Below are 21,872 nucleotides of genomic sequence, written 5' to 3'. Positions count from 1 at the left end.
TTTTAACTGAATAAAATAAAGCGAGTGTGAAAAAGGAAAAAAAATCACCAACCAATAATTATGCAACAAGATATTCAAAAAATTAGCTAATTATACAAAAGCGAATGAGCCATTTTTTGTGAAAGTATTTTTCTCAGTAATTCAAGAATTCTCACTTAATCCAATCTCAAAATGTTTTATTAAAGATAATGTTCAGTTCAAAAATCACTTCAATGCAATTCAGAACTTTAAAAATATCTGAATAATAACATCAGAGTAAGTAATAAAAATCAGTACTGAAACTATTATTTTTCCAAACTAATTGGCAGCTTAATAGAAACAAGAATAATGACCTAATAAAGAAATATGAGTCATTCTCTTTAGCCATCTTAAGCAAATTTAAGAGATAGGTAACAACAAGAAATAGAATGTTAGAAAATTTAAATTTGGAATTAATTTCTGTTTTAATAATCCAGTAAAAAAAAGTCAATAGAATCGATAAAACATACTCGTACTTGCAACAATGAAAACAAAAAGCTAAAAATTCACTTTTTCGAAAAGAGAGCTCAATAAATTTTAACTTTATTTACATTTAAAATGAAATGCACTAAGTTGGTAAAATAATTAATTAAAAAATACAATTATTATCATAATATTATAAATAATATTAAAGTATTCAGTTACAACAAGGGTTAGTCTTGTTTTATGGCTGCTCAATTAAATTTATTCCAGCGATACTACCATTTATTTTTTTATTTTTAAACTTTTATATAAATTACAGTAAATAATTGCTAATAATTCACTAAATATAAGAGCTGAAATGAAGAGAAAAAAATCGAGATTACCGACAGGATTGTAAATTGTTATTTTAAGAATCTATTGTATGCATGCAAGCAGAGCTTCACTCTTTAAATTTTAAGATTAGTAAATAAATGCAATTCAAAAGAAACGTTTCAAAGCAGTACTTCATCCTTGTGCTTTTCTAATACACCTCTTGAAGTTACATTAACATAAATTATCACAGTTCTGAACAGGCACAAACTAAACTAAAATAGCCATTTGTTTTTTAGAGGATTTCTTATTTTTTTTAAAAAAAGTAGTTTTCAGCGCTATATCAACAATAATTTACAATATGATTGATCTACCCACCGCCTAATCAGGCGTCAACTTGCATAAAGAAATAAAGTAATTCAGGACCGTGTGTTTAAATTCAGAGTTGAAAAAAGAATTCTTAAAAAATTTGGAATCTAACAATTTTTGTTATTTCTAATGTAAGAAACGAAATAGGGTCGGCTGGTTGAGAAGCAATATGTTCTCAAGATCAACGAATGGACATTCGTTGGATGGTGCAGATAAATGGGGCAAGTAGACCAAAAATTAAAAATATGAGTTCCATAGTAAAGTATTATAGGAAACTCGAACGTATTCCCTTAAAATAGCAGCGGCCACTGATGGTTGGTTAGAAAGATAGGTATCAATCTGAATTTTTATTTAAAAAATGTGTCAAAGAATTGAATTCTAAAGCCATGTGTGGAAATCCACTTGTTGCAAAAAGTGAATTAGGTGTCACAGTTTTTATCACTGTTGGCTAATTGAAATAAAGAAAAGATACGAATTTCGGATCTTATATCTTCCAAAAATTTGTTTTTTACAAAATTCGCAAACAATATACATGGGAAGAGAAAGAGAAACATACCGGAATGTCAGGGCGTGATGGTTAGTAATAGAAAGTAAAAAAGCAGTAAGACGTGAAATAGTAATGGCTCAAGAACAGACATTAACTTTCAGCAGTTGGCATAAAATGGATGACTTTTTTTTTTTTAATTTCCAGTTTCGGATATTACACTTCCTGGAAGGAATCCACAAATTGTCTTGTTCTTAAATTTTGGAATAGATTCTAAAACAGGCTAAAAGAAGCCCAAATAATGAGCAGGAATGGATTTTTGAAATGTAATATCTTGGGGGGGGGAACGTTTCAATGGCTGATTAAGTTGAAAAAAAGCTTTTGCAACTCGATTATTCCCCACTCAAATATATTTTCACGTCCTCCAACGAGGTTATTATTTATCAATAAATATTGAATAAATGAATAAATAGCTGAAGCAATTTGCTAAGGTGGTACACTTCGCTAATATTTTATTAAAAATAGCCTAAAGAACTCAATAATAAGTACTCCATGCATCATGGTAATGATAAAGGTCAACTCTAACAACAAGATAAGCTGTTGTACATTTCTGTATCAACGAATGTGCAACAGTCCCAGTTTCAACCATTTGATACACAGCTTTAGCAGTTCCAAGGAAAATGCTATGGAAATGTACGAAAAGTTATTCTAATGGACATTAATAAAAGTATGTAACTAATAAGAAACATTATCAGTTATGAGAAAATAAATTAATTTCATTTTCGAGAGAATAATTTAAAAAAATTAAATTAAAAGGGGGAACTTAATTTAAGAACGACTAAACTTTTACTTCTTTATTCTTTTACAGTAAATAAACGCTAATTTTCTTCAGATTTTTGTTGTACAGAAAATTTTTATTCGCCTTTACATTATTTAGATCACGGACCCGTTCTTATTTTTTTCTTTTTAATTAGCAGTTTAATAACCTAATTGTGAAATTTATACCTTATTTTTCCTACATCTAAAAAAAAAATCTAGATTTATTCAATTCTTATTTACATGTTTTATAAACTCATGTACCTTATTAGAAGTCTTTTAATCGTTTTGATGTATGAAAAGGTCGTTTTGATTGATGGAATTGAGCCGAAATCTTGGACTGACCAAGTAACCAATTCATGTTTGGTTTTCCAATTTAAACTTATTTAAATACTCAGAAGTTACATGCTAAAAACGGTAGTTCAGATTTCTTTAAAATAATATCCGAAAAGAAAAATAAATAATCTGATGTCAAACAATTTAACTGTTTCCTTTTACGGTTATTAACGAAGTTTACGCTCTCAAATTATCTCAAAGCTATCAACTTTTACCAAAAATGTTGTCTAAACCTAGATAGATATAGTAGTATCGTAGATGGTAAAACAGTACTAAGACAAGCGTGATATTATAACTCCTTCAGAACCCATTTATAAAATGTAGGTTTATGTACGCTTACATTATTTCATGCGTATAGCAATTTCTTAACCATTTCCGTCAAAATAAACAAAAACTATGACGTAAATTCGCATTTTTGCTTTTCCGATTTTCATCTAATTCAAAACTTTGGCAATGAAATTGATTTTTAATAGTATTATACACGAGATGGATATTCTATGAAATAAAACATTATAGCGCCGTTGTAACAGCTCCTGAAGACTCCAAAACAAAATTGAATAACACAAATTTTCCCCAAAAAATCATTCTAGATAAACATGCGTATTCGAAGTTACTGAAGAAAATAGTTTCAAGATATTTCTGAGGAAATGAAAAAAAAAAAACTGTGCAGTACGAGTTAGTAAAGGTACAGTTGTTATTTACTAATTTTGATCGAGATCGTATTGTCTCAAACGAAACAAATAATTTCACTTTATGATTTACGCCCTTGTACATAAAAGCTGAGATAAGGGGAGCCCCCTTTTCGGACACTGGAGACATAACTTGTACATCAAATGAAAATTCAGGATGAATAATCTGTACATTGCAATACTTTCGCCTTATGTGAGAAGGCAGAAAAGAAGTAAAAAGGCTCTTAAAACGAATTAAAATGCAGTGATCATAGACTCCAAACTAAGATACAAAATGTACATTGTTTTTCTTGTCGTGCACCACACCAAAAAAAGCAGTAATTAGCGTACAGAAGAAACATGCAAGATAATTTTTTTTAAAAAAAAAATGTACTTACAGAGTCGAAATACGTAGGTTGTGTAATATTGGAGGTCTGTAATTTTTGTCTCTTGATTGGTGTGGGTAGTGATGATGAGGAGTGATGATGGTGATGATGATGATGGTGGTGGTGATGGCCCGATGAGGGAGCAGCTCCTGCGGACACAGGACTGTGAGAGCTGCTAACAGTAGCTGCGGCCGCTGCAGCTGCTGAATATAATTCACTTGCTGACCTCTTCGCGCCAATACTACCGCCAGCACTACCACCAGAACCACCACTGCACTTACCACCACCACCACTTGACCCTCCAGGCGGAGAACCTTTAGTAAGTCCATCATTCCCTCTTAATTCATTACTATTAGTACCAATCACACGACTTGATTCATTTCCACGTCCACTTGGGTACTTCATACTCATAGTGCTTCCTTTTCTGTCGTTCATCTTAGAACTCTGTAATAAGCACAACCGTTAATAAAATTGAACAAGGAAAGTATTTCTGCTTTATCTTAAATTTTTGTATTTTTAATAAATTTTGGATATAAACAAACTTTAGAACTAAACACACAACACACTTACCAGATTTGCCAGAGAAAGAGAGTTATGGCTCGTAGCATCAGGCAAAAATTGACCAAATTCCATAAGTAAATCATCGTGATTTTCGAATAGTTGAGCCACTTGTGAATACACTTCAGCTTCTGTCAAATGTTTGCCACCTCCTCCACTCCCTCCACCTTCCTAAACACAATCAAACAAAACCCCCCTCATTAGCCTAGCTTTGCTCTATTCTTAAAGAAATCAGACTTTTTGATAAACAAATGAAAACTCACCTTTACATTTCTTTGTTCTTTTTGATAAGTGTGCAAAATTTCAAGGAATTTCTTATATTTGTCTGGCTGTCCTTGAAACCGATTCTATGGAAAATATAAAAATCGTAACAAATTAAAAATGAATTAATTTAACTATAGTAATAAAAATATTGTTTATCTACTGAGTTAGAGAACTTAAAACCACTGTAACACGAAGAAATGAATATTTAAATAAATTTCTAAGAACTTGCTTTACATATGAAACCTTATCGGAATTACTAGACAGGCCTTTGAAATTGTTTAAATTTACGGATCCAGAAGGCGGATACATCTAACTTTGCTGTACACAGTTCTTAATATACAATACATATAATGTTGTAATACAATGAAAATAGGTATTATTATTATTATTATTTCAATTCTCAAGTTCATAAGAAAAACCTAATTCAAATTCTTTTTAGAACATTTTCATTGTCCTCACTGAATCATATAGTGGCCGAAACAAGCAGTAAACGCAATTTTACGTGAATAAAATCACTGACTTTTTTATTTACAATTTATTATATTTGTAAAAGAACTTTTAAAATTTTCAATTCGTTTTAGCAATTTTTGAAGAGATGAGAATAGTTCCGACTTTTGGGGTGAGTTGAGTAAATAATTTTACAGAGCACTCTCCCTATTTCCGCTTAGAAGCCATAATTAAATAAATTTTAAATCTCGAATTTCACAAAACTACATTTTATAATTTTTTTTTAGAAAACAATGTTTAAGTAAGTGTTTAAAATTATCGTTTGAGTTTAATGATAATAATAGTAGGATAATTTTCCAAGAGAACTGAAAAACTCTAAACTCTCTGATAATTACTCCAAATCAAAGAATACATGATGGTTAAACCGCACAAAAAATAATTTTGTAAAAATTAATAATTGAATGTTTTTTTCGAACAGAGTTTTAACCAAATCTAAGCATGAGTACACGAGTAATTTAGGCAAGTTTTCAATAACAGCTTTATCGATTTTACTAAAGGGAATGTTACTAAATGGAATAGAAAGTAATATCTACCTTAATCTTATTAACATAGTTAATAGCATGGTTGAATTCCACCGGTTGGCTAGCTGGACCAGAACCTGGTGGAGGACCACTATTATTAGAAGTTATTCCTGGTGGTCCTCCAGTAGATGGTGCTGGTACTTGATGATTTCCTTGTGTTGGAGGATGTACAGCACTAGAATTAGCAACGGATGGACCCTGGGAAATAGGAACAGCTGTACCACTACCGGGGACGGTGCCTACAAGACCACCAGATCCAGTTCCTCCACTAGAACTTCCTCGATCATTTCCTTTAACATGTATCGATCCAGCAGAAACTAAGGCACTTCCGCTGCACAAAGTATATATATTTCTTTTAAATAATACAAAAATGTTATTAAGTAAAACTTTACAAGAATCGGTTTTTGCGAAAAAAGTATTAAATCTTACCTAAATACGGATGAAGGAGCTTTATTCTGCTGATTTGTAACAACCACACTCTGTGGTTGGGTGGGAGTTAAAGGTGGAATTTCTGTCATTGTGTGATGTCCAAGAGGATTGGAAACGGATACTTGCAATGAATATCCCTTTTTGGAAATAAAAAGACAAATTATAAAACCCATTTTATAAAAAAAAATGCAATATGTATATTTACACAAAATATTAAAAAACTTACAGTATCATTTGCTTGAACCTCAATTTTATAACCTGGTGGAAGGAATGTATTGAAGCCTGATATTAATTCAGGATAACCTTTAAAGAGGTGTGAAACTCGAGCTATAACTCCTGGAGTGTCAATACTGAAATTAATTATAACAAAAATATATATTATTCAATTTTTAATGGATATAAAAATAATTGACGCTATAAAAAAAAAATATTATTATTAAGTTTGTTGAAAAAAACGTAGCAAATGCTTCAAAGTATATGATTAAGAATTACGGAGCACATACTTCTCTCCTTAACTTCAAAAGAAGTGTCGGATTTAATCACTGATAAAAGATTTAATGAGCCACTAAAAATGATCATTATCCGCAAATCTTAGTATTTGTAGACTTGAATTTGTTACTTAAATCACTGAGCAAAGAATGTTTATAAAAACGAACATTTCCAAGTGATTTTAGAAGGTTGTTTTGATTAATTAATTAACCTATAAGAGAAGCTTAAGAAACACGGAGAAGGTGGATTTAATTCCAGCTGTAGAGGTGGCCATTTTTGATTGACAAATACAAAAAGCTCTAAAGGATACAAAAGTTTAATCTTACAAATATCACAAATCTCACAAATAATACTTAATAACAATCGTGTTGCTACAGCTTTAAATAATCAATTTTAGTCAAGACTTTATAAATATCCACTTCTTATACTAAAATAATCATCTAATTTTTCAGGATGGTCTTAACGACCTCCTAACAATTAGATGTTGTATACGGGACGGAAAGCATTACCTTGCCATTAACAAATAAATAATAGCTACAAGTGGGATTCGAACTGGGGATTTCACACTTACAAATAAATCCACCCTTCAGAACTACCAACAACACCTGCCCCACTTCTTGTTTTATATTTATTTTTTAAAGCCTAGTCTATTGCTTTTCCTTATCGATCATAAGTGCGATTTATCCAGTACAACTTTTTTAATGTCAGAAATTGTTAACAAACCTAATTTGCTGCATCTGATGTTCTTGTATTAAACTCTTATTTGCTAAAACTCATTTTCAAATATTTTATATGTTTTACGTCTTATGAACATAGATATTGAACTCAAATTAAAGGAACCAAAGGTTGATGGAGGCAGATCTGCATTTTGACTACAAAATAATGTCAAAATCGCTTCACACACTAAGCATTTACTAAGATATAATAACAACAAAGTATAATCAAAGTATCCGTCTATATAAAAGAAATGCCATTACTACAAAAAAAAAAAAAAAAAAAAATTAGCAAATGCTACATTTTTATAAAACACATTTATTTATTAAGGATATATATAGAAATATTTTGTAATTATTATAGCTCTTAAGATTATACGTAATATTAGATTTTTTTTCTTAAGACGGAAATGACAGTTTAGGAAAAAATAAAGAATCTTTAAAAAGTGAGAAAAGGCAAAATTTGCTTACCATTGGGATTTAAATTCTTTCATAATCTCAAGAAAGTCATTATAAACTTTAGGCTGGCTATTAAATTTATATTTGACTTGATCCAAATAAGATAAGGCATCCTCTACTTTAAGCCTTTGAAATTGAGGCGCACCACCAGCCCCCGGCGTGGACCCTCCTCCAGGTCCAGTGCCCCCTCCAGAAGGAACCCCAGGACCGACAGCTGGAGAGGTTGCTCCTCCACCTTGCACCTTCATTTTGTAGAATAATTTAAATCAAAAAACTTTGTAGAAATTGAATAATTAGAAAAAAAAGAAAGATAAAATAAGACTTACTTTATTATGTCTTATGTGCGATTGCACCAAGATGCCTGTGTGGCCACCACTTTGGCTCTGCAAAGAAATTGAAATCATTGAACATACAATTAATATTTCATAATTTTTGTTTGACATATCTAGTGGGCACTGACAGAAATTGATCAGAAAAGGTAACAGGCTAGGTAGGAGATACATTTTTAATAATTAAGTTAAACTGAATCTTATAGGTTACGAATAGAATATCAAATTTAATACATTAGCCAGAAAATCAAGATGAAAAATCTGTACTTCTTTTCATCATTTTTTGAGTTTCTTAAATTAGATTTTTAAAAAATGCGTGGCAAATAAATTACGAATCTTTCATATTTCAACGAAAAGCACATGATATTCACAAACAGGACAATTTTTACCAGAAAAATATGGTAAAACGTTTTATCTCCCATGTATAGAAATCAAAAGTGAAATAAATAATGGAAAAATTAAGATTAATTTTATTTCTTCAGGTAATTTTTGTTTATTTCGTGAATAATCAGTTACCTTAATGTTAGTAGCTATTGATGGCATTGTATAATTTGACTGCAGTGAATATTGAGCTAAACCACCAACTTCGGGATTTCCCCCTCCTTTTACACCTTGGGTAGTATAAGTAGTTTGCACAAGACTTGAGACTATAAATTATATTATTAATTAATATTCATTATATTGGATACATTAAATAAAAAAATAATCTACTACAGAATATTTATGGACGTAATAAATACCAGTGTGCGGTGAACGCTGACTATGCAATGATTGTGGGGTGAGCACCCCTTCAACTTTGGCCGTTTCTTCGACCCGACGCTTCATCGCAAGTCACATTGGCCCTGCTGGAAACAAGTTAAAAAAAAAAAAGGATTAAAATTATGAATAAATAAATAAAGTAAAATGGTTTTTAATAACAACAAAAAATTGACCCAGTTTGCACATTCAGAGCCAAGATACACAATATTTGAATGATATGTTCAAAGAAACTTGAGTAAATCGGTAAACGCGATAGCTAAGAGGATAGAGGAGTTGCATCATTTTAGCTGATCCGTATGTTAATAATCTATTCGATTGCCGGTCTTGGACTTACGATTTTATTGAATAGCATTAAAAGAAATTTAGATTGAAGTATATTAAGCTATTGTGCTTAAGCCACGACCTTTAATCTACTGTTGGGCGAGAAGCTGCCTGAAATAATAAAAAATTAACAATTATAATCAGTATTCCGACCATACATTTCTAAAACCAAATTTAATGCTTCAATTAAATTTGAACATCCAGTGTTTTTGAAGAAAAGTGAACAAAAATTAAATTGATGTATTTAAATATATATAATATTGATATAGAAAATGAACAAAATATAAATAAAATTATACTAGGGACTATTAATCTTTTTTGCGCATGCTCTTTTTCTCTTAAAATTTTAACGGAATACATAGGCCTCCAGTATGTACAAAAAGACCAATTTCCTCTGTACTAAAATCGTTTACAAAAGCCTTTAATAAATTTGGAAAGAAAATGAATTTAAAAAAACACTAAAAGCTGTAAAGACACTGCATAGATAAAAACAATAATTATGGAAAGGAAAAAAGACAACTTTCAAAAAAAAAGGTTTCAATATTTTACTAACATTTTTAGTCACACGTAAACACTAAGTAAACCACACTCAGTAAGCAGGTGTAGTATATGTGACTGAAGCATTATAAGTAGAAGTAAATACTGTACGCCATGCTCAAAAAGATGAATCAACTTCTGGTGATGGATGAAATTCCGGGACGGCCAGAAATTTGAAAAACATGCGCGGTACAACGAATAAAAACAATAATATTATCCAGCGAACCAAACCAAATTTTCAGATGTTTTCAACGCTTAATATTTATATATTTAATCGTAATAGATCATTCTTGTGTAAAATTTTCTTTGAAACGATTATAATACAAAATGATAGTTCTATATATTAATCACTCAGACTTTTTTTTAAGATTTGAAATTTTAATAAATAAAAAGTCAATTAAAGGCAGATTTGAGGATTAAAGAAATTTGTAGTTTGAAGTAAACTATGAAAATATTTAAAATGAGTTTCACAGCAGAAAAAATTTTAAGAGATTAGTTGTCAGTACCATCTATTGCTGAAAAATAATTTTTCTTTTATTTGAAAAAATGTCATAGTCTAATTCCTCACCTTCAGGTCAATGTTGTGTGTTAAATTTAACAAAATTAATATATAAACGTACTTAAGAACAAGTACTAGTCACATAAGGTATATTTTAATTTAAGCCCTGAACAAGCAGAAAATTCCCTGTGAAACTTTGATTAAGGTACAAATTAATAAAGTAGTTGTTAATTTTAACTGCAATATTTACTATTTACTACTAGTAACTATTTACACGGATCCCATCTTATATATAAATCTTATAATAAAAAAAGTTGTTAATTTGAAACTAATCAACAATAAATTCATGCATAACATTTAACTTTTCTTTTTTTAAATTACAGCAACAATTTATCGGAGATAATGCAAGTTAATTACAAGTTAAGCTCTTCTTTTTTTTCTTAATTTACAGCAGTTTTTATTCATAAATTTTTCTGTAGTAAGGTTTAAGAGAACTCAATAACTACATTTTTTAATTTTAAGGAGAGCAAACAAACGTCAACTTAACGAACACTGAATTAAGTTTAATTCATTTAGGGCACGGTGAAAAATTGTATGCTTGCTTATCACAGAATTATTGTTACTTTTTCATATAATCTATTCATTGATATCATCTGTAAAATGAAATTAGTAAATAAAAAAATTTATGAAATTCAGAAATTATGTCATTGAATTTTATCAAAAGTAAATCTTAATTTTAACAGCGTAATTTTTTTTTTAAAATTTATTATACTATGTTCCCCATATTAATTTTTATTAATGATAAAACGTACAATTACAAAGAAGATTTAATTACATTTTTCTCCTTATAGGGCACGTAATTATATTAAATATTAAGATTTTTTGACTGTTCAGAATAATTTTAAAACATTCATTATTTTAGTTTTTTTTAAACTAAGTATTGTTGTTTTGTAATAATGCAGTAAATGTATTTTTTTAAACTATAGTGTATTTTAAAAAAAGGAGAAATATATGAATTTCCTACAATTCAGAGATCATTCAGAATATTTTATTCAGCAATTACTGGCTTCAAATAACCAATACACATACAACTGCCTCAATGGAGAACATCTGCCTTGGCCAAAATTTACTTTTTTAAATAAATTTTAATAATGTACATTAATAATTTTTTTCATTTACAACTTCAAAATAGAAGGATAAAAATAAAACAAAAAACTCAGTAACTAATGAAAATTACACTTCCAGAGAAATTAATTAAAATAAGCTAACAGAAAATTGCAACAGCAATGACCGGGTAACGACAGGGAATGAGATTGAGGCGAAGTGGGTCCTGTGGGTGTGTGAAGGCAACAGTTGTTGCTTTTGCGCAGGTTACCAATATCTTCTGAAGCGGCATAAAGCATCAAAGAAACTGGAATAGGATACTTTTCATCCAACTTTCACTAATTTAAACTGAACAATCATAAGTCATGACATTATCTTCTTTAAAAATAACAAATATAAAAATAATATTAATTCTGAACCTACCTCACTAAGTATCCTTGCTTTATTGACCTTCATTTCATGTTGGATATAGGCTTAATAATTTTCGAAATAAATTTTCGTACTTTTTACTTAATATTAAACAACAAAATAATAAAAGATAACGACTAACTATATTTATGCACAACACTAACATAACGCTACAGAGTGGCATGCTAGACTGTCTTCCTTCTACACCCACTAAACAAAAAACTGAAGAAGGGAGTAAATCATTTTTATTCAAAAGATATACTTAAGTCCAATTTCAAAAAATTTTGAGAAAAAAATTGATCATATTTCACAGGCTACCTCTTAGGCACCAATGCCAAAGAGGGACAACTAATTATTATTGTTTTGGAATGAGACTCTTAAAATATGAGAGAAAGGGTAAACATGGCAACCCTGCATTACCCCCACTCAAAACCCGGCTACCCCGCCATTATAAAAGTGAATAAGGCAGGGCGAATCGATAAAGGAAATAAGTTCCAAATTATGCGCTTTTACTTCAAACTATAACAAAAAGATGAGAATTTCATTGACAAAAATACTTGAGAATACTAAATTCTAATATAAAAACATCAAGCGGCCTAGCACCACATAAAATTAACAAGAATACTAATTTATAAATGCGTATTAGTAGTTCGTTTTATTTTCGTAATGCCTCCTACTTGACAAGCTACAACGTTGCCGAACCATTCACAACTTGGCAACATAGCATCCTAACGTCTGGCTGGAGAGCCAAGAGATCCAAAACAGGTCCGATTTCTAAACGATATCTTAACAAAAATTTACACAAATTGTCTATTTAATCCCGTAATTCTTAAATTCATTAAACAGTCATTCGTATGACGAAGAATGACAATTCTGTCGGATAGTTAAAATATTTATGCAATAAGGTATAAGCAATTTAAACTGTTGAACAAAAATGACACTTTTATTGGAGGTAATAAGAATATGCTCACGAAGCTGTGATCTCTTAAATAAAATATTGGCAGTTTTTTTAAGTGGATACTAAAAACAATTACTCACCCGGATTATCAAAACAGTCATTTGTAACTTCTTTCAACTGCGTTCCTGTAACAATCTTGATGCACTAAACTTAACTCCCGAATGAAACTTAACTAAATAAATAAAATATATTTAACTAAGTAAAATTAAATAGGCCAGAAAGAAAACAAACGGAAGCTAATTGCCGTAATATCAAAGAGAAATAAAAACAAACATTAGAGTAAGTTAAATAATAAATTAACAGTTCGCGAATAATCGGATATGATAGTAACTGCAGGAAAAGAAGTGTAAAAGATGAAGATCTCACTGAGAGAGTTTCCATCGGTAAGTTGCATATCGAGAGCGACACTGAGTACACTGGTTTGAAGTTTAGAAGAGTCCAATCCAAGCACAACCCCCTCCAAAACTATTTCAACAATAAAATGGACTCATCCTACATTTGTCAGGTTGACAACATAAAGGGGAATATCTCACTCTATTATAACACTAAATATTTGAAGGTATATTATTTCGAAGTAAGCACAATGCATTTATTAGAATTAGTAGAAACAGAACAAAAAAGGATATGAGAACTAAAAATTGAAAGCATAATTTTCTTAAGTAAAAAAATATTTTCTAAAACAAAAAATTATAAAAGTTAATCATAACATCAGCAACCAAATTTGCTCTATGCTTCAAATTTTGTATTTGAAAAACCTAAAAAATTCAACGAGAAGAGACGAGTAGGTACATTAGTTCATGTTAAGTTGGTAGAGCAAGAGACATCGTAAAGTGTAAAAAGAGACCATGTTTACAACCACAATGGTATGCGGCTCTAAACTGTAACTAGTAAATGTAATGTCGTTTTACAATCTTTAGTGCCTTAAATATTAGCAAAATAATATTCTAATTACTAGATAATAGTTCTTTCCAACAAAATATAAAAACATGTGACAAGGAGAAAGTGAATTTATTGCTTGGGAGTTACAACCAATCAGAACAGAGATACGAAACCAGCTGTTCGATGAGCAAGGAACAGGTCAATAATATGAATTCTAAATTCTAACTACAAACGCTTCGGGTTGCTAATTACTAAATTTTTTCTGACTTGGACACTTTCTATACCCTTAATGTAAGATTGATCCAATTAAGTGAAAAATATCCTTTCCACTCTGTTTTAAATAAGTGTAAAGATTTTTTCGAGATTCTATATTTGAATACAAACAGATGTTCAGTATGGCCTATCAATTTGAAATAATTAATATTTTGTACAAATCTCCTAGCAACACTATAACCAAAAAATTTTTAACACATTTTAAAACATTAAAAATGAAAAAATGAAACTTTATTTGTTTAAAAACTACTTTTTAAATTCTAAAATCTTGAAAAAAAAAATTGTCACAAAAATTAATAACTCTGATTTGAATAATTACAAGATCCAATAAGTTACTAACAATTTTATAAATGCGGCCTACTTGAAACAATGAAAATTAATTAAAAAAACTAATCAGTTAATACTTTTAATGTAATTTTATTCTATACTTCAAATATATCAATTAAAAAAGTTATAAATAATTTTTGTTTCTAATAAGTGATGTTTTTAATGCAAATTAAGAAATACATAGCATGTTTAAATTAAAAGTGAATCCAGTTAAGGCTCATTTCTACTTTCCTTTTATTTTTAAATGGGAATTAACGAAAATAAAGAAAAATGCAGCGTCCTATATGCAGAATAATTAAAATAAATGTAAAAAAAACGTTTTTTATTAACGCTAGGATAAAGGTTATACAGGTGACTTAATTTAGAAATTCAAATCCAGTTTTATTTACAAGTTTTTTTGAACCACAAAGCTATATGTTCAATTTTTCCAATGCATGGGGATTGCCAAGCTCTAAGTACTTAAATGCCCAACAAGAGTATTCATGAAAAAGAATAGGATTCAATGTTGTTTAGAATGAATTATGAATTTACCCGGATAGCTGATATTAACGAAAATAAGTTTTAATCCTAACATTTGCAAATTACTTCTATTATTTGATGTTTTTTAATTTCAGAGATGTTTAACCACAATAGGGCTAAGAGCAAATATTGAAATTTGTATATTAAATTTTATTTTCACTTAAATAATGTAGTAAGTAACATACTCTTTAAACTCACAAAGATGATAAGTGAGTAGAAAAAAACTTAAAAATCGTAAGGTCCAGTCTGTAAATAGCATCAGAAAGAGGGGGCGGGGACGCTTAACTTCCAAACTTGACATTCAATTTTATAAAGGCTGTATCTTTTCCCTTTTTTTTAATTTTAATAAATGAAACAAAAACCTCTGACTAAAAAAGAAATTTTAAAAAAAAACCGAAGGGAAAAATAAGTTTTAGAAGGAAAAGAAAAAATAAAGACAATCTTTTTAAAAGAAACGTTATATCGACATTTTAATGCCTAACTTATCAGTTTCACTATATTCTGTGATTCCAAGTGAAGGATGAATTACAAAATATTAAAAATTGTTTACCTGAAATTTTCATGACGCCTTAAATAATTCTTTCGGTGATCGCAAATCACACTAAAGCAGAAAAACAAAATGTTTATATAAACAAATAAAACGCTTAATTTCCAAGCCCCTTTACACTAAACGATTAATTATATCAAAAGAATTGAAATTAACTTTTTGAGTCTTTTTCCAAATAAGACAACCATATTGGCCTGTGGAGGACGCGGGACAGCGTTCCTAAACACAACTGTAATCACGACGTCACGCTTTCTGACAAATCAGCTGATATAATACAGCTGTTTCTTTTTTTCTGTTTACTAGCGGCCTGTCTTTCAATTAGCCAATAATGGTTGAAAACGTGGTCCTACAGTTTGAGTGTAAAACAACCGAGTTTTTTACATTTTATTAATTACATTTAAAGGGTGAAGTTGTAATTGTAAATGAACAAAAATGAGGATCTGGGCTCTCATATTTGCTATTTTATATTTAGATTTCGTCAGGTCTGAAGAAATTAACACTTCTGAATTAAGATGTTTAGGTATTTATTTATATTTTTATGTATACACCTAAAAAAAAATATTTTATTTATTTATAATTTTTTCTTAAATCGATCATTTAGTGTGCCAAAAGCTCGTAGAGGAAATGGAAAAGGAAGTGGAAAAAGTGGATCCCTTGAAAAAGGTTGAAGTTGGTACATACCGTATAGACCATAAAGGAGATCAAAAGCAAAAGACTGTAAGCTAAGTTTTCATGTACTTATATCTGATATGCAATAAGTAATAATAGAAAGCAACATGTTACTATGGCTAACACTTTTGACTTTTTATTATTTATGATTACAACTGTAAATTTTCCCTCTATACTGGAAATTAATTTCTATTGATGAAGTGTTGGAAAACTTGACTTCTTGAATGATGTAGGGCCTGACCATCGAAGTGGTATTTGATAAAAGAGGTAATATCCTAATACTTTTCTATCTAGAATCAAAGGAGATGGAATCCTGAGACACACGGAATCTACTTAGTGTACTGTATTACCATTAAAAAATTTCAAATTTTCATGGAACTAAACGTGAAAGCGTAGAACGTATGTATATCCCATTTCGTGAATATCTCAACAGTTTTTACTGTGAAATAGCATTCAAAATTTAAAACCTATTTTACTCAAATTTGTAATTAGAAATTTATTAAATATTCTTTGTTATATAGTTACAGAAAACGAAAGGTTTTTTTACTCTCTGCCCAAATATTTGGGTCCAGTCTACACAGAAAAAAATTAATTTAATGCTGGATTAAAGCCAGAATTGTGGCCGGCATAAAGTGCACTTTCACACTTCCACAAATGATTAATTTCAAATTTCTATCAAGAAATATAAAATTGGTTTTTTACTGATCAATTTTGAGACCGGTAGTTACTTAATTTCGTTGATAAAACGTTCAAAGACTAAGAGCCTAGGAAAGGTAAAAAAAAGATATTCGGCGTAGTGAGGGATAGAGTGGGTCACTGGATAGCGAATAACAAAAACAATGAACTTGTGGAATCATTGAGGCAGACTTGCATGTAATATAAAGGCCAGTTCAGTTGGCTAGGACGCAAATTAGAAGAGAGAGAATTCCCAAAAAAATTGTTAATGGAAATTCTGGCGGGAGTAGACACATGGCAGAACTCCAGTAAAGATGATTGCTCGATATGTATACAAGAAAAATTTAATAAATTTATTTTAAAAAGTTCGGAACATTTTGAAATGTCTGAACAATTTTCTTTAATTTATTTATAAATATTAATGCATCTTGTCCATGGATTTTTTCATTGTTAACAGTTAATGCTGTGGACATAATCGGCTGAGAAATCATTTGTTGTTGGCTTAAAATTTTTGGTTTCAAGACTACATTGTTTAATGCTAGTGTAGCAAAATTTGAACTGTAAAGACAAGATGGTCCTCTTACACTACCGTAATCCCAATCATTAGCTATAGCAAAACATTCGGTATCGCTTGTATATTTTATTTCAGTGTTTCTACTGTATAAGCTTCTTTCAATTTCTTTTAAAGTATCTTTTAAATTTGAATACGTCATTTTATCTACGTTACGTAATGATGGAAAAGCTAATTTACCACCAGCTGCAATACCAATTGTTAAGTCAATGTTTTCCGTTTTATCGTCGAGACTTTTGATTAAATGGGGAAGTGATCTAAAAACTTGGATGACTGCCATTATAATAAGGCATTTTATTTCAAGTTTTATATATTGTTTTTCCCCTAGCCGAAGAGCGAAATTTATTGCACTAGTCATATCTATGTCTGCTGTTGCTACTAAAAATCTGTTTCTCATACCATCATCTATTACGTGTGAAGGTGTATCTATTGAGTCAGTAAAATGTTCTTTAATTAATTCTTCGATTGAATCACTAATTTTTTTTTTATAAAACTTGTCAGCACGATCGCCCAATGAAAGTGTTGTGCCGCCATAGTCAGAACCTTCTAATTCCCTAATGTCTTGAGGAATAAATTGATCATAGTGCTCTATTCGTTTTTTATGTAATATCTTTCTAATATTTTCTAAATGATGTTTTTTTGAATGTTGTCCTGTAGGTTCTATTTTATCATCTTCATCTAATATTGTTTCATCGTCTCTTAGTGGAATAAATTCTTTTGTTTTTATGCGTGTATCGTAAATAGCTTCCTCTTGGCTCGCTAAATCAGATAATTCATTAAACAGTTTTCTTTCATATAAGTATAAATCCCTAGCAGATTGCTTATCAACAAACTCACTAATTTTTATTAAACAAAGTAATGAATGTCCTGCAATATATCTACCTTCATCAACAAATCTATTTGCTATGAAACCTTGAGTTGGAGATGTAATTGTGTTTACTAGAATTCCATTTTTAATTATTTCACATATAGGTTCACCAACACGTACAAAATTGCCTGTATATTTTAGCCATGAAACCAAACCATGTTTTTCTATTATTATAATTCTATAAGTTAAATTATTATTAGTAACTATTTGTTTGTCATCGTTACCATCTTTTATATTGAAGTAGAATTTGTTTGATGAACATATTTTTTTTTTTGCGCCCATAGTTTTATTAACAGATAGTAGTTTAGGAAGAAAGCTGTGCATAGTCGCACAATATCGCACTTTACTACTTAATAAATTGTACGAGTAAGTCACCATTTCGTCGAAACAGAATTTTTTTGTATGAAAGTTGTTAAAGATTAGCAATGCTACAGATGGTAATTTTTATTTGTTATTTAGTTATTTGAGTGGAAAATAATATTAAATATTTTAAATATATACTAATACAAATTAAATAACTCATTTCTATAGTAATAGATTGATATGATTCTTGTTGGTGTTATACAAATAAGATCAAATTAGATCTTAAAAAATTCTGATAATGCACTGTGTTTTTTTATATACGTGAACATTATTATGAATGATTTTTGGGAAATATCGAGGTGCGGTCTTAAATAAAAACAACTTTTTTGCTTTATACCAACGTTTCGGTAATTCTTACTACCTTCTTCAGGGTCTGTACTAAAGGAATATTTCACTAATATAGATAAAATTGAAAACCAAAAAATAAAATGAAAAATATTTCTAAAACATAAAATTAAATACATAGATAAATATAATAAATATAATTTGGAAAGACTTACATTATAAAAAAAAAATCACAATATCTGAACAAGAGACTATACCAACACCAACACGACTGCAAAACTAAAAAACCTAATGATACCTTATCTTCTCTCACTAAACACCATCTAAACTTACAACACGAATTTGACTTTGACAACACTTCCATAGTTGCGACTAACACCAACAGAAACAAACGGAACATATTAGAAATGATACACATTAAAAAACAACAAAAATCCATCAACTTTAGGACAGACACGAACAATCTTTCAAATTTTTACAACAACATTCTTCAGACAGTAACTTAACAAGTTACTCACCACATTCCTTAGGTTTTTCCAGCCTTATTGTTTTCACTCCTCCCTTACTTCTATATAAACCCGCTTTTCCGTGAATCCTTGTTATTGAACAGTTATGATGATATACTCGTAGCTCTACATTAAACTTCACAAACTTTTTTTTTTATAATGTAAGTTTTTCCAAATTATATTTATTATATTTATCTATCTATTTAATTTTATGTTTTAGAATTTTTTTTTATTTTTTTTTTTAATTTTATCTATATTAGTGTAATATTCCTTTTGTACAGACCCTGAAACGTTGGTATAAAGCAAAAAAGTTGTTTTTATTTAAGACCGCACCTTGATATTCCCCAAAAATCATCTAACAACGGTAGAAAACAAACCAAAACCATCATTATTATGAATTTTTAAGTTTTTTCGAAAAATTTATTTCATGGGGTTTCTGGAGTGCTGGTAACGTTTTAATTCCCTCTTAAGTTCTATCTTTTTAAATCTAATATTTACCTGTAACCGTTTTCATGAAATTCCTAAGTCGGTACTTATTATTTTGCCCTACAATAACTATCTAAAGAATTAATATTAAATTTGCTTCTCTTCAGTTTTCGGTTTTTAGTTATGCTGAATACTCATAGTCAATTCAAAATATCCATTTCCCGGAATTAGGAAGGAGAGAAACATCAATTTCCTGCGAATTTTAATTATAGTTCATATTTTTTCAGGTTGAATATAGAAGATCAGAAGTATTTTTAACTGAATTAATGGAAAATATTTGTGATAAAATGAAAGATTTTGTGAGAGCTAGATTAAAAAGTAATGGGCAGTTAGTGGTTATACCACTATTCTCTCAAGCTGGGCAGATGAATTCCATGATTAGTGATGTAGATATTATACAGGATTCAGATTTAAATAAAAGTCTACAGTTTTACGTAAGTTTTATCTCAATCTCACTAAAATATACTTTATATAATAAGAGATCAAAGATTTTGTTCTTCATTCTTCTAAGACTAACTTCAGGTGCGAAAAAGATTACCGAATTTGAACGGAATTCTAAAGCCTTTTTTTTTTTTAAATTAAATTAAGTAGCAAATTTTATCTTTGATAAATATCCATTTTATATGGCGTATTAATTATCACTTGATAGCCACTTAGATCGTCCAACATAGGGCATTAATCACTCACACTTCCTGCAGTTCATTTTTATTATGTATCAGAAGAACATAGTGATTTAAGTGGGATACAAGCTATTTTAGTTTTTCTAACTTTCTCTAAAAAACATATTAGAGCTTCCCTGGGTTGGGATAGCATCGCATTGTTTTTATGGGTGTGGGATTAGTCAATAGTAAAAGTTAAAGAGACAGGTAACAGAAAGCTTAAATACCAAAATCCGTAATCAGAAACATCGCTTTACTATGAAGATTTTCCAGTTGTATGGCTTCTGTTTAAGACACTTTTCCCGAACCCTTGAATTTTATCTTCATACTATGGACTAAATGGATAAGGTTGTTGTACAGGTTCGCCTCTGTGGGTGTAACTGACTCAGTCGGCGATATCTCGTCCTTTAATTCCAGTTTTTCTATCTTTAAGATGACATGGATTTACAGCGTTCAATTCAATAATGGCATCTGAAGCTTAAGTTTAATTTCATCATTACGGCTTCTTTAACTTAGGCATTCTTATATCTTTTCATGCTTTCTCTTTTTCTTTTTATATCATTGCATCACTTTCTTTCCAAGATTTTTTTCAATTTTCTCTTTTTCTAATTCTACTTTTTCAGTACCTTCTTTAACATCTTTTTTTTCCATCTTCACCGACTTTTTACTTTTGCAGGCCTCATCCTATTCTGCATATTTTTTGTGTTTGTTTCCAAACCTTTATTTTCTTTTTAATTTTATCTTCAGCACTTTTACTTCGTTTAGGATTTTGCTTTTTAATTAATTTTACAGAATTAGTTTTCGTTTTACCATAATTTTTTCTGTAGACTGTTCAATCTGTTACTATCTGCATTCTCCGTTGATTCCTAAAGCCCTGAAGGTTTGTTTAAATTAGACGCCATCTGACTCTATTGATTTGCGATAATATTTGTCGCAAATATTCATATTACGATATTTCTTCTCATTATTTTGTTAACACTTTTATCTATTAATTCTTTCCTCTAAACATTATTTCCTCTATTTGTCATAACTTCCACAGAACTGATGTAGTTAGCGCTATATCAGCAGTTGAGTTTATTTGCTCACTTATAACTAAATAGCTGTTGTCTAACCTAATTCATTTTCCTAAATTTCCTTGTAAAATAACTCTTGAGAACCTTTTTAATCATCTCTTAAATTTTAGTGTGAAGGAATTCTTGAAGAAAATGAAGAAAGTTTTGTAAAACGTTTCTCAGAAGGTGGAGAAAATTTGGATATTAAATTATGTACAGAAGCAGCTCAACTTTGTAATCATACAGTTGAGCAAGATTATGAATTTGAAGCAAATGATGAATTGTGATATTATTTAAATTATAATTGTAACAAAATTTTGTGTTCTAGTTGTTTTTATATTTTTCTATTAAATATCATGTTTAAAACAGATTCGTTACTTTTTTTTACGAATATTTAAGTGATGGCGAAAAAACAATCCGTCAGTAAAACCTCCAGGAAAAACAGATTCAGTAATTTTTATTTAAGAATTTCTTTTACTTAAATGCGTATTGTTAAGATATTATTTATCTTCCATGATGTTACATTTTA

General features: G+C 29.6%; 3 protein-coding genes across 17 annotated transcripts in view; 1 reads left to right on the top strand and 2 right to left on the bottom strand.

Moving 5' to 3' along the window:
• Sin3A (SIN3 transcription regulator family member A) overlaps window positions 1–15,442 on the bottom strand; it is a 41,456-nt gene extending 26,014 nt beyond the window's left edge. For 4 of the 14 annotated variants that reach the window (XR_012458396.1, XM_074127900.1, XM_074127912.1 and 1 more), the window contains exons 1-11: window positions 15,213–15,441; window positions 8,819–8,923; window positions 8,595–8,725; window positions 8,076–8,132; window positions 7,762–7,991; window positions 6,315–6,438; window positions 6,089–6,225; window positions 5,672–6,011; window positions 4,631–4,714; window positions 4,380–4,538; window positions 3,822–4,253 (exon numbers count right to left, since the gene is read on the bottom strand). Coding sequence is in view for 12 of the 14 variants with exons in the window: in XM_074127900.1 (XP_073984001.1) it covers window positions 3,822–4,253; window positions 4,380–4,538; window positions 4,631–4,714; window positions 5,672–6,011; window positions 6,089–6,225; window positions 6,315–6,438; window positions 7,762–7,991; window positions 8,076–8,132; window positions 8,595–8,725; window positions 8,819–8,903 (1,779 nt within the window). In the remaining 2 variants the exon portion in view is untranslated. Of the gene's footprint in view, window positions 1–3,821; window positions 4,254–4,379; window positions 4,539–4,630; window positions 4,715–5,671; window positions 6,012–6,088; window positions 6,226–6,314; window positions 6,439–7,761; window positions 7,992–8,075; window positions 8,133–8,594; window positions 8,726–8,818; window positions 8,924–11,721; window positions 12,102–12,744; window positions 13,103–15,212 lie in introns of those variants that run through there. The other 10 variants (XR_012458397.1, XM_074127906.1, XM_074127903.1 and 7 more) reach the window with 10 other exon arrangements.
• Window positions 13,484–21,713, top strand: sel (canopy family protein seele). Of its 2 annotated transcripts, none has more exons than XM_074127955.1 (5): window positions 13,484–13,741; window positions 15,513–15,729; window positions 15,811–15,926; window positions 19,860–20,066; window positions 21,475–21,713. In XM_074127955.1, the coding sequence occupies exons 2-5, from the start codon at window positions 15,642–15,644 to the stop codon at window positions 21,628–21,630; spliced, it is 567 nt and encodes a 188-aa protein (XP_073984056.1). In that variant the 5' UTR covers window positions 13,484–13,741; window positions 15,513–15,641; the 3' UTR covers window positions 21,631–21,713. The 2 variants fall into 2 exon arrangements, with proteins under 2 accessions (XP_073984056.1, XP_073984057.1); XM_074127956.1 differs by having other exon boundaries at window positions 13,488–13,557.
• LOC141454097 (uncharacterized) lies at window positions 16,201–18,444 on the bottom strand. The gene is made up of 2 exons (XM_074127924.1): window positions 18,007–18,444; window positions 16,201–17,883 (listed from the first exon to the last, which is right to left on the bottom strand). The coding sequence occupies exons 1-2, from the start codon at window positions 18,368–18,370 to the stop codon at window positions 16,907–16,909; spliced, it is 1,341 nt and encodes a 446-aa protein (XP_073984025.1). The 5' UTR covers window positions 18,371–18,444; the 3' UTR covers window positions 16,201–16,906.
• Window positions 21,714–21,872: the final 159 nt, after the last annotated feature.

This window comes from Rhodnius prolixus, unplaced genomic scaffold (assembly GCF_049639745.1).
Source record: "Rhodnius prolixus isolate KJV_2025 unplaced genomic scaffold, Rpr scaffold_9, whole genome shotgun sequence".
Lineage (NCBI taxonomy): Eukaryota > Metazoa > Arthropoda > Insecta > Hemiptera > Reduviidae > Rhodnius > Rhodnius prolixus.
This window is presented reverse-complemented; position numbering and strand designations above follow the sequence as displayed.

Excerpts from the sequence above, each read along its gene's own strand:
- sel (XM_074127955.1), top strand. The coding sequence starts at position 15,642 with ATGAGGATCTGGGCTCTCATATTTGCTATTTTATATTTAGATTTCGTC. Across the intron at positions 15,730-15,810 it reads TTCTGAATTAAGATGTTTAG|TGTGCCAAAAGCTCGTAGAG; the intron begins GTATTTATTTAT and ends TCGATCATTTAG. Across the intron at positions 15,927-19,859 it reads GAGATCAAAAGCAAAAGACT|GTTGAATATAGAAGATCAGA; the intron begins GTAAGCTAAGTT and ends ATATTTTTTCAG.
- LOC141454097 (XM_074127924.1), bottom strand. The coding sequence starts at position 18,370 with ATGGTGACTTACTCGTACAATTTATTAAGTAGTAAAGTGCGATATTGT. Across the intron at positions 17,884-18,006 it reads AAATAGATTTGTTGATGAAG|CGAGCCAAGAGGAAGCTATT; the intron begins GTAGATATATTG and ends TATCTGATTTAG.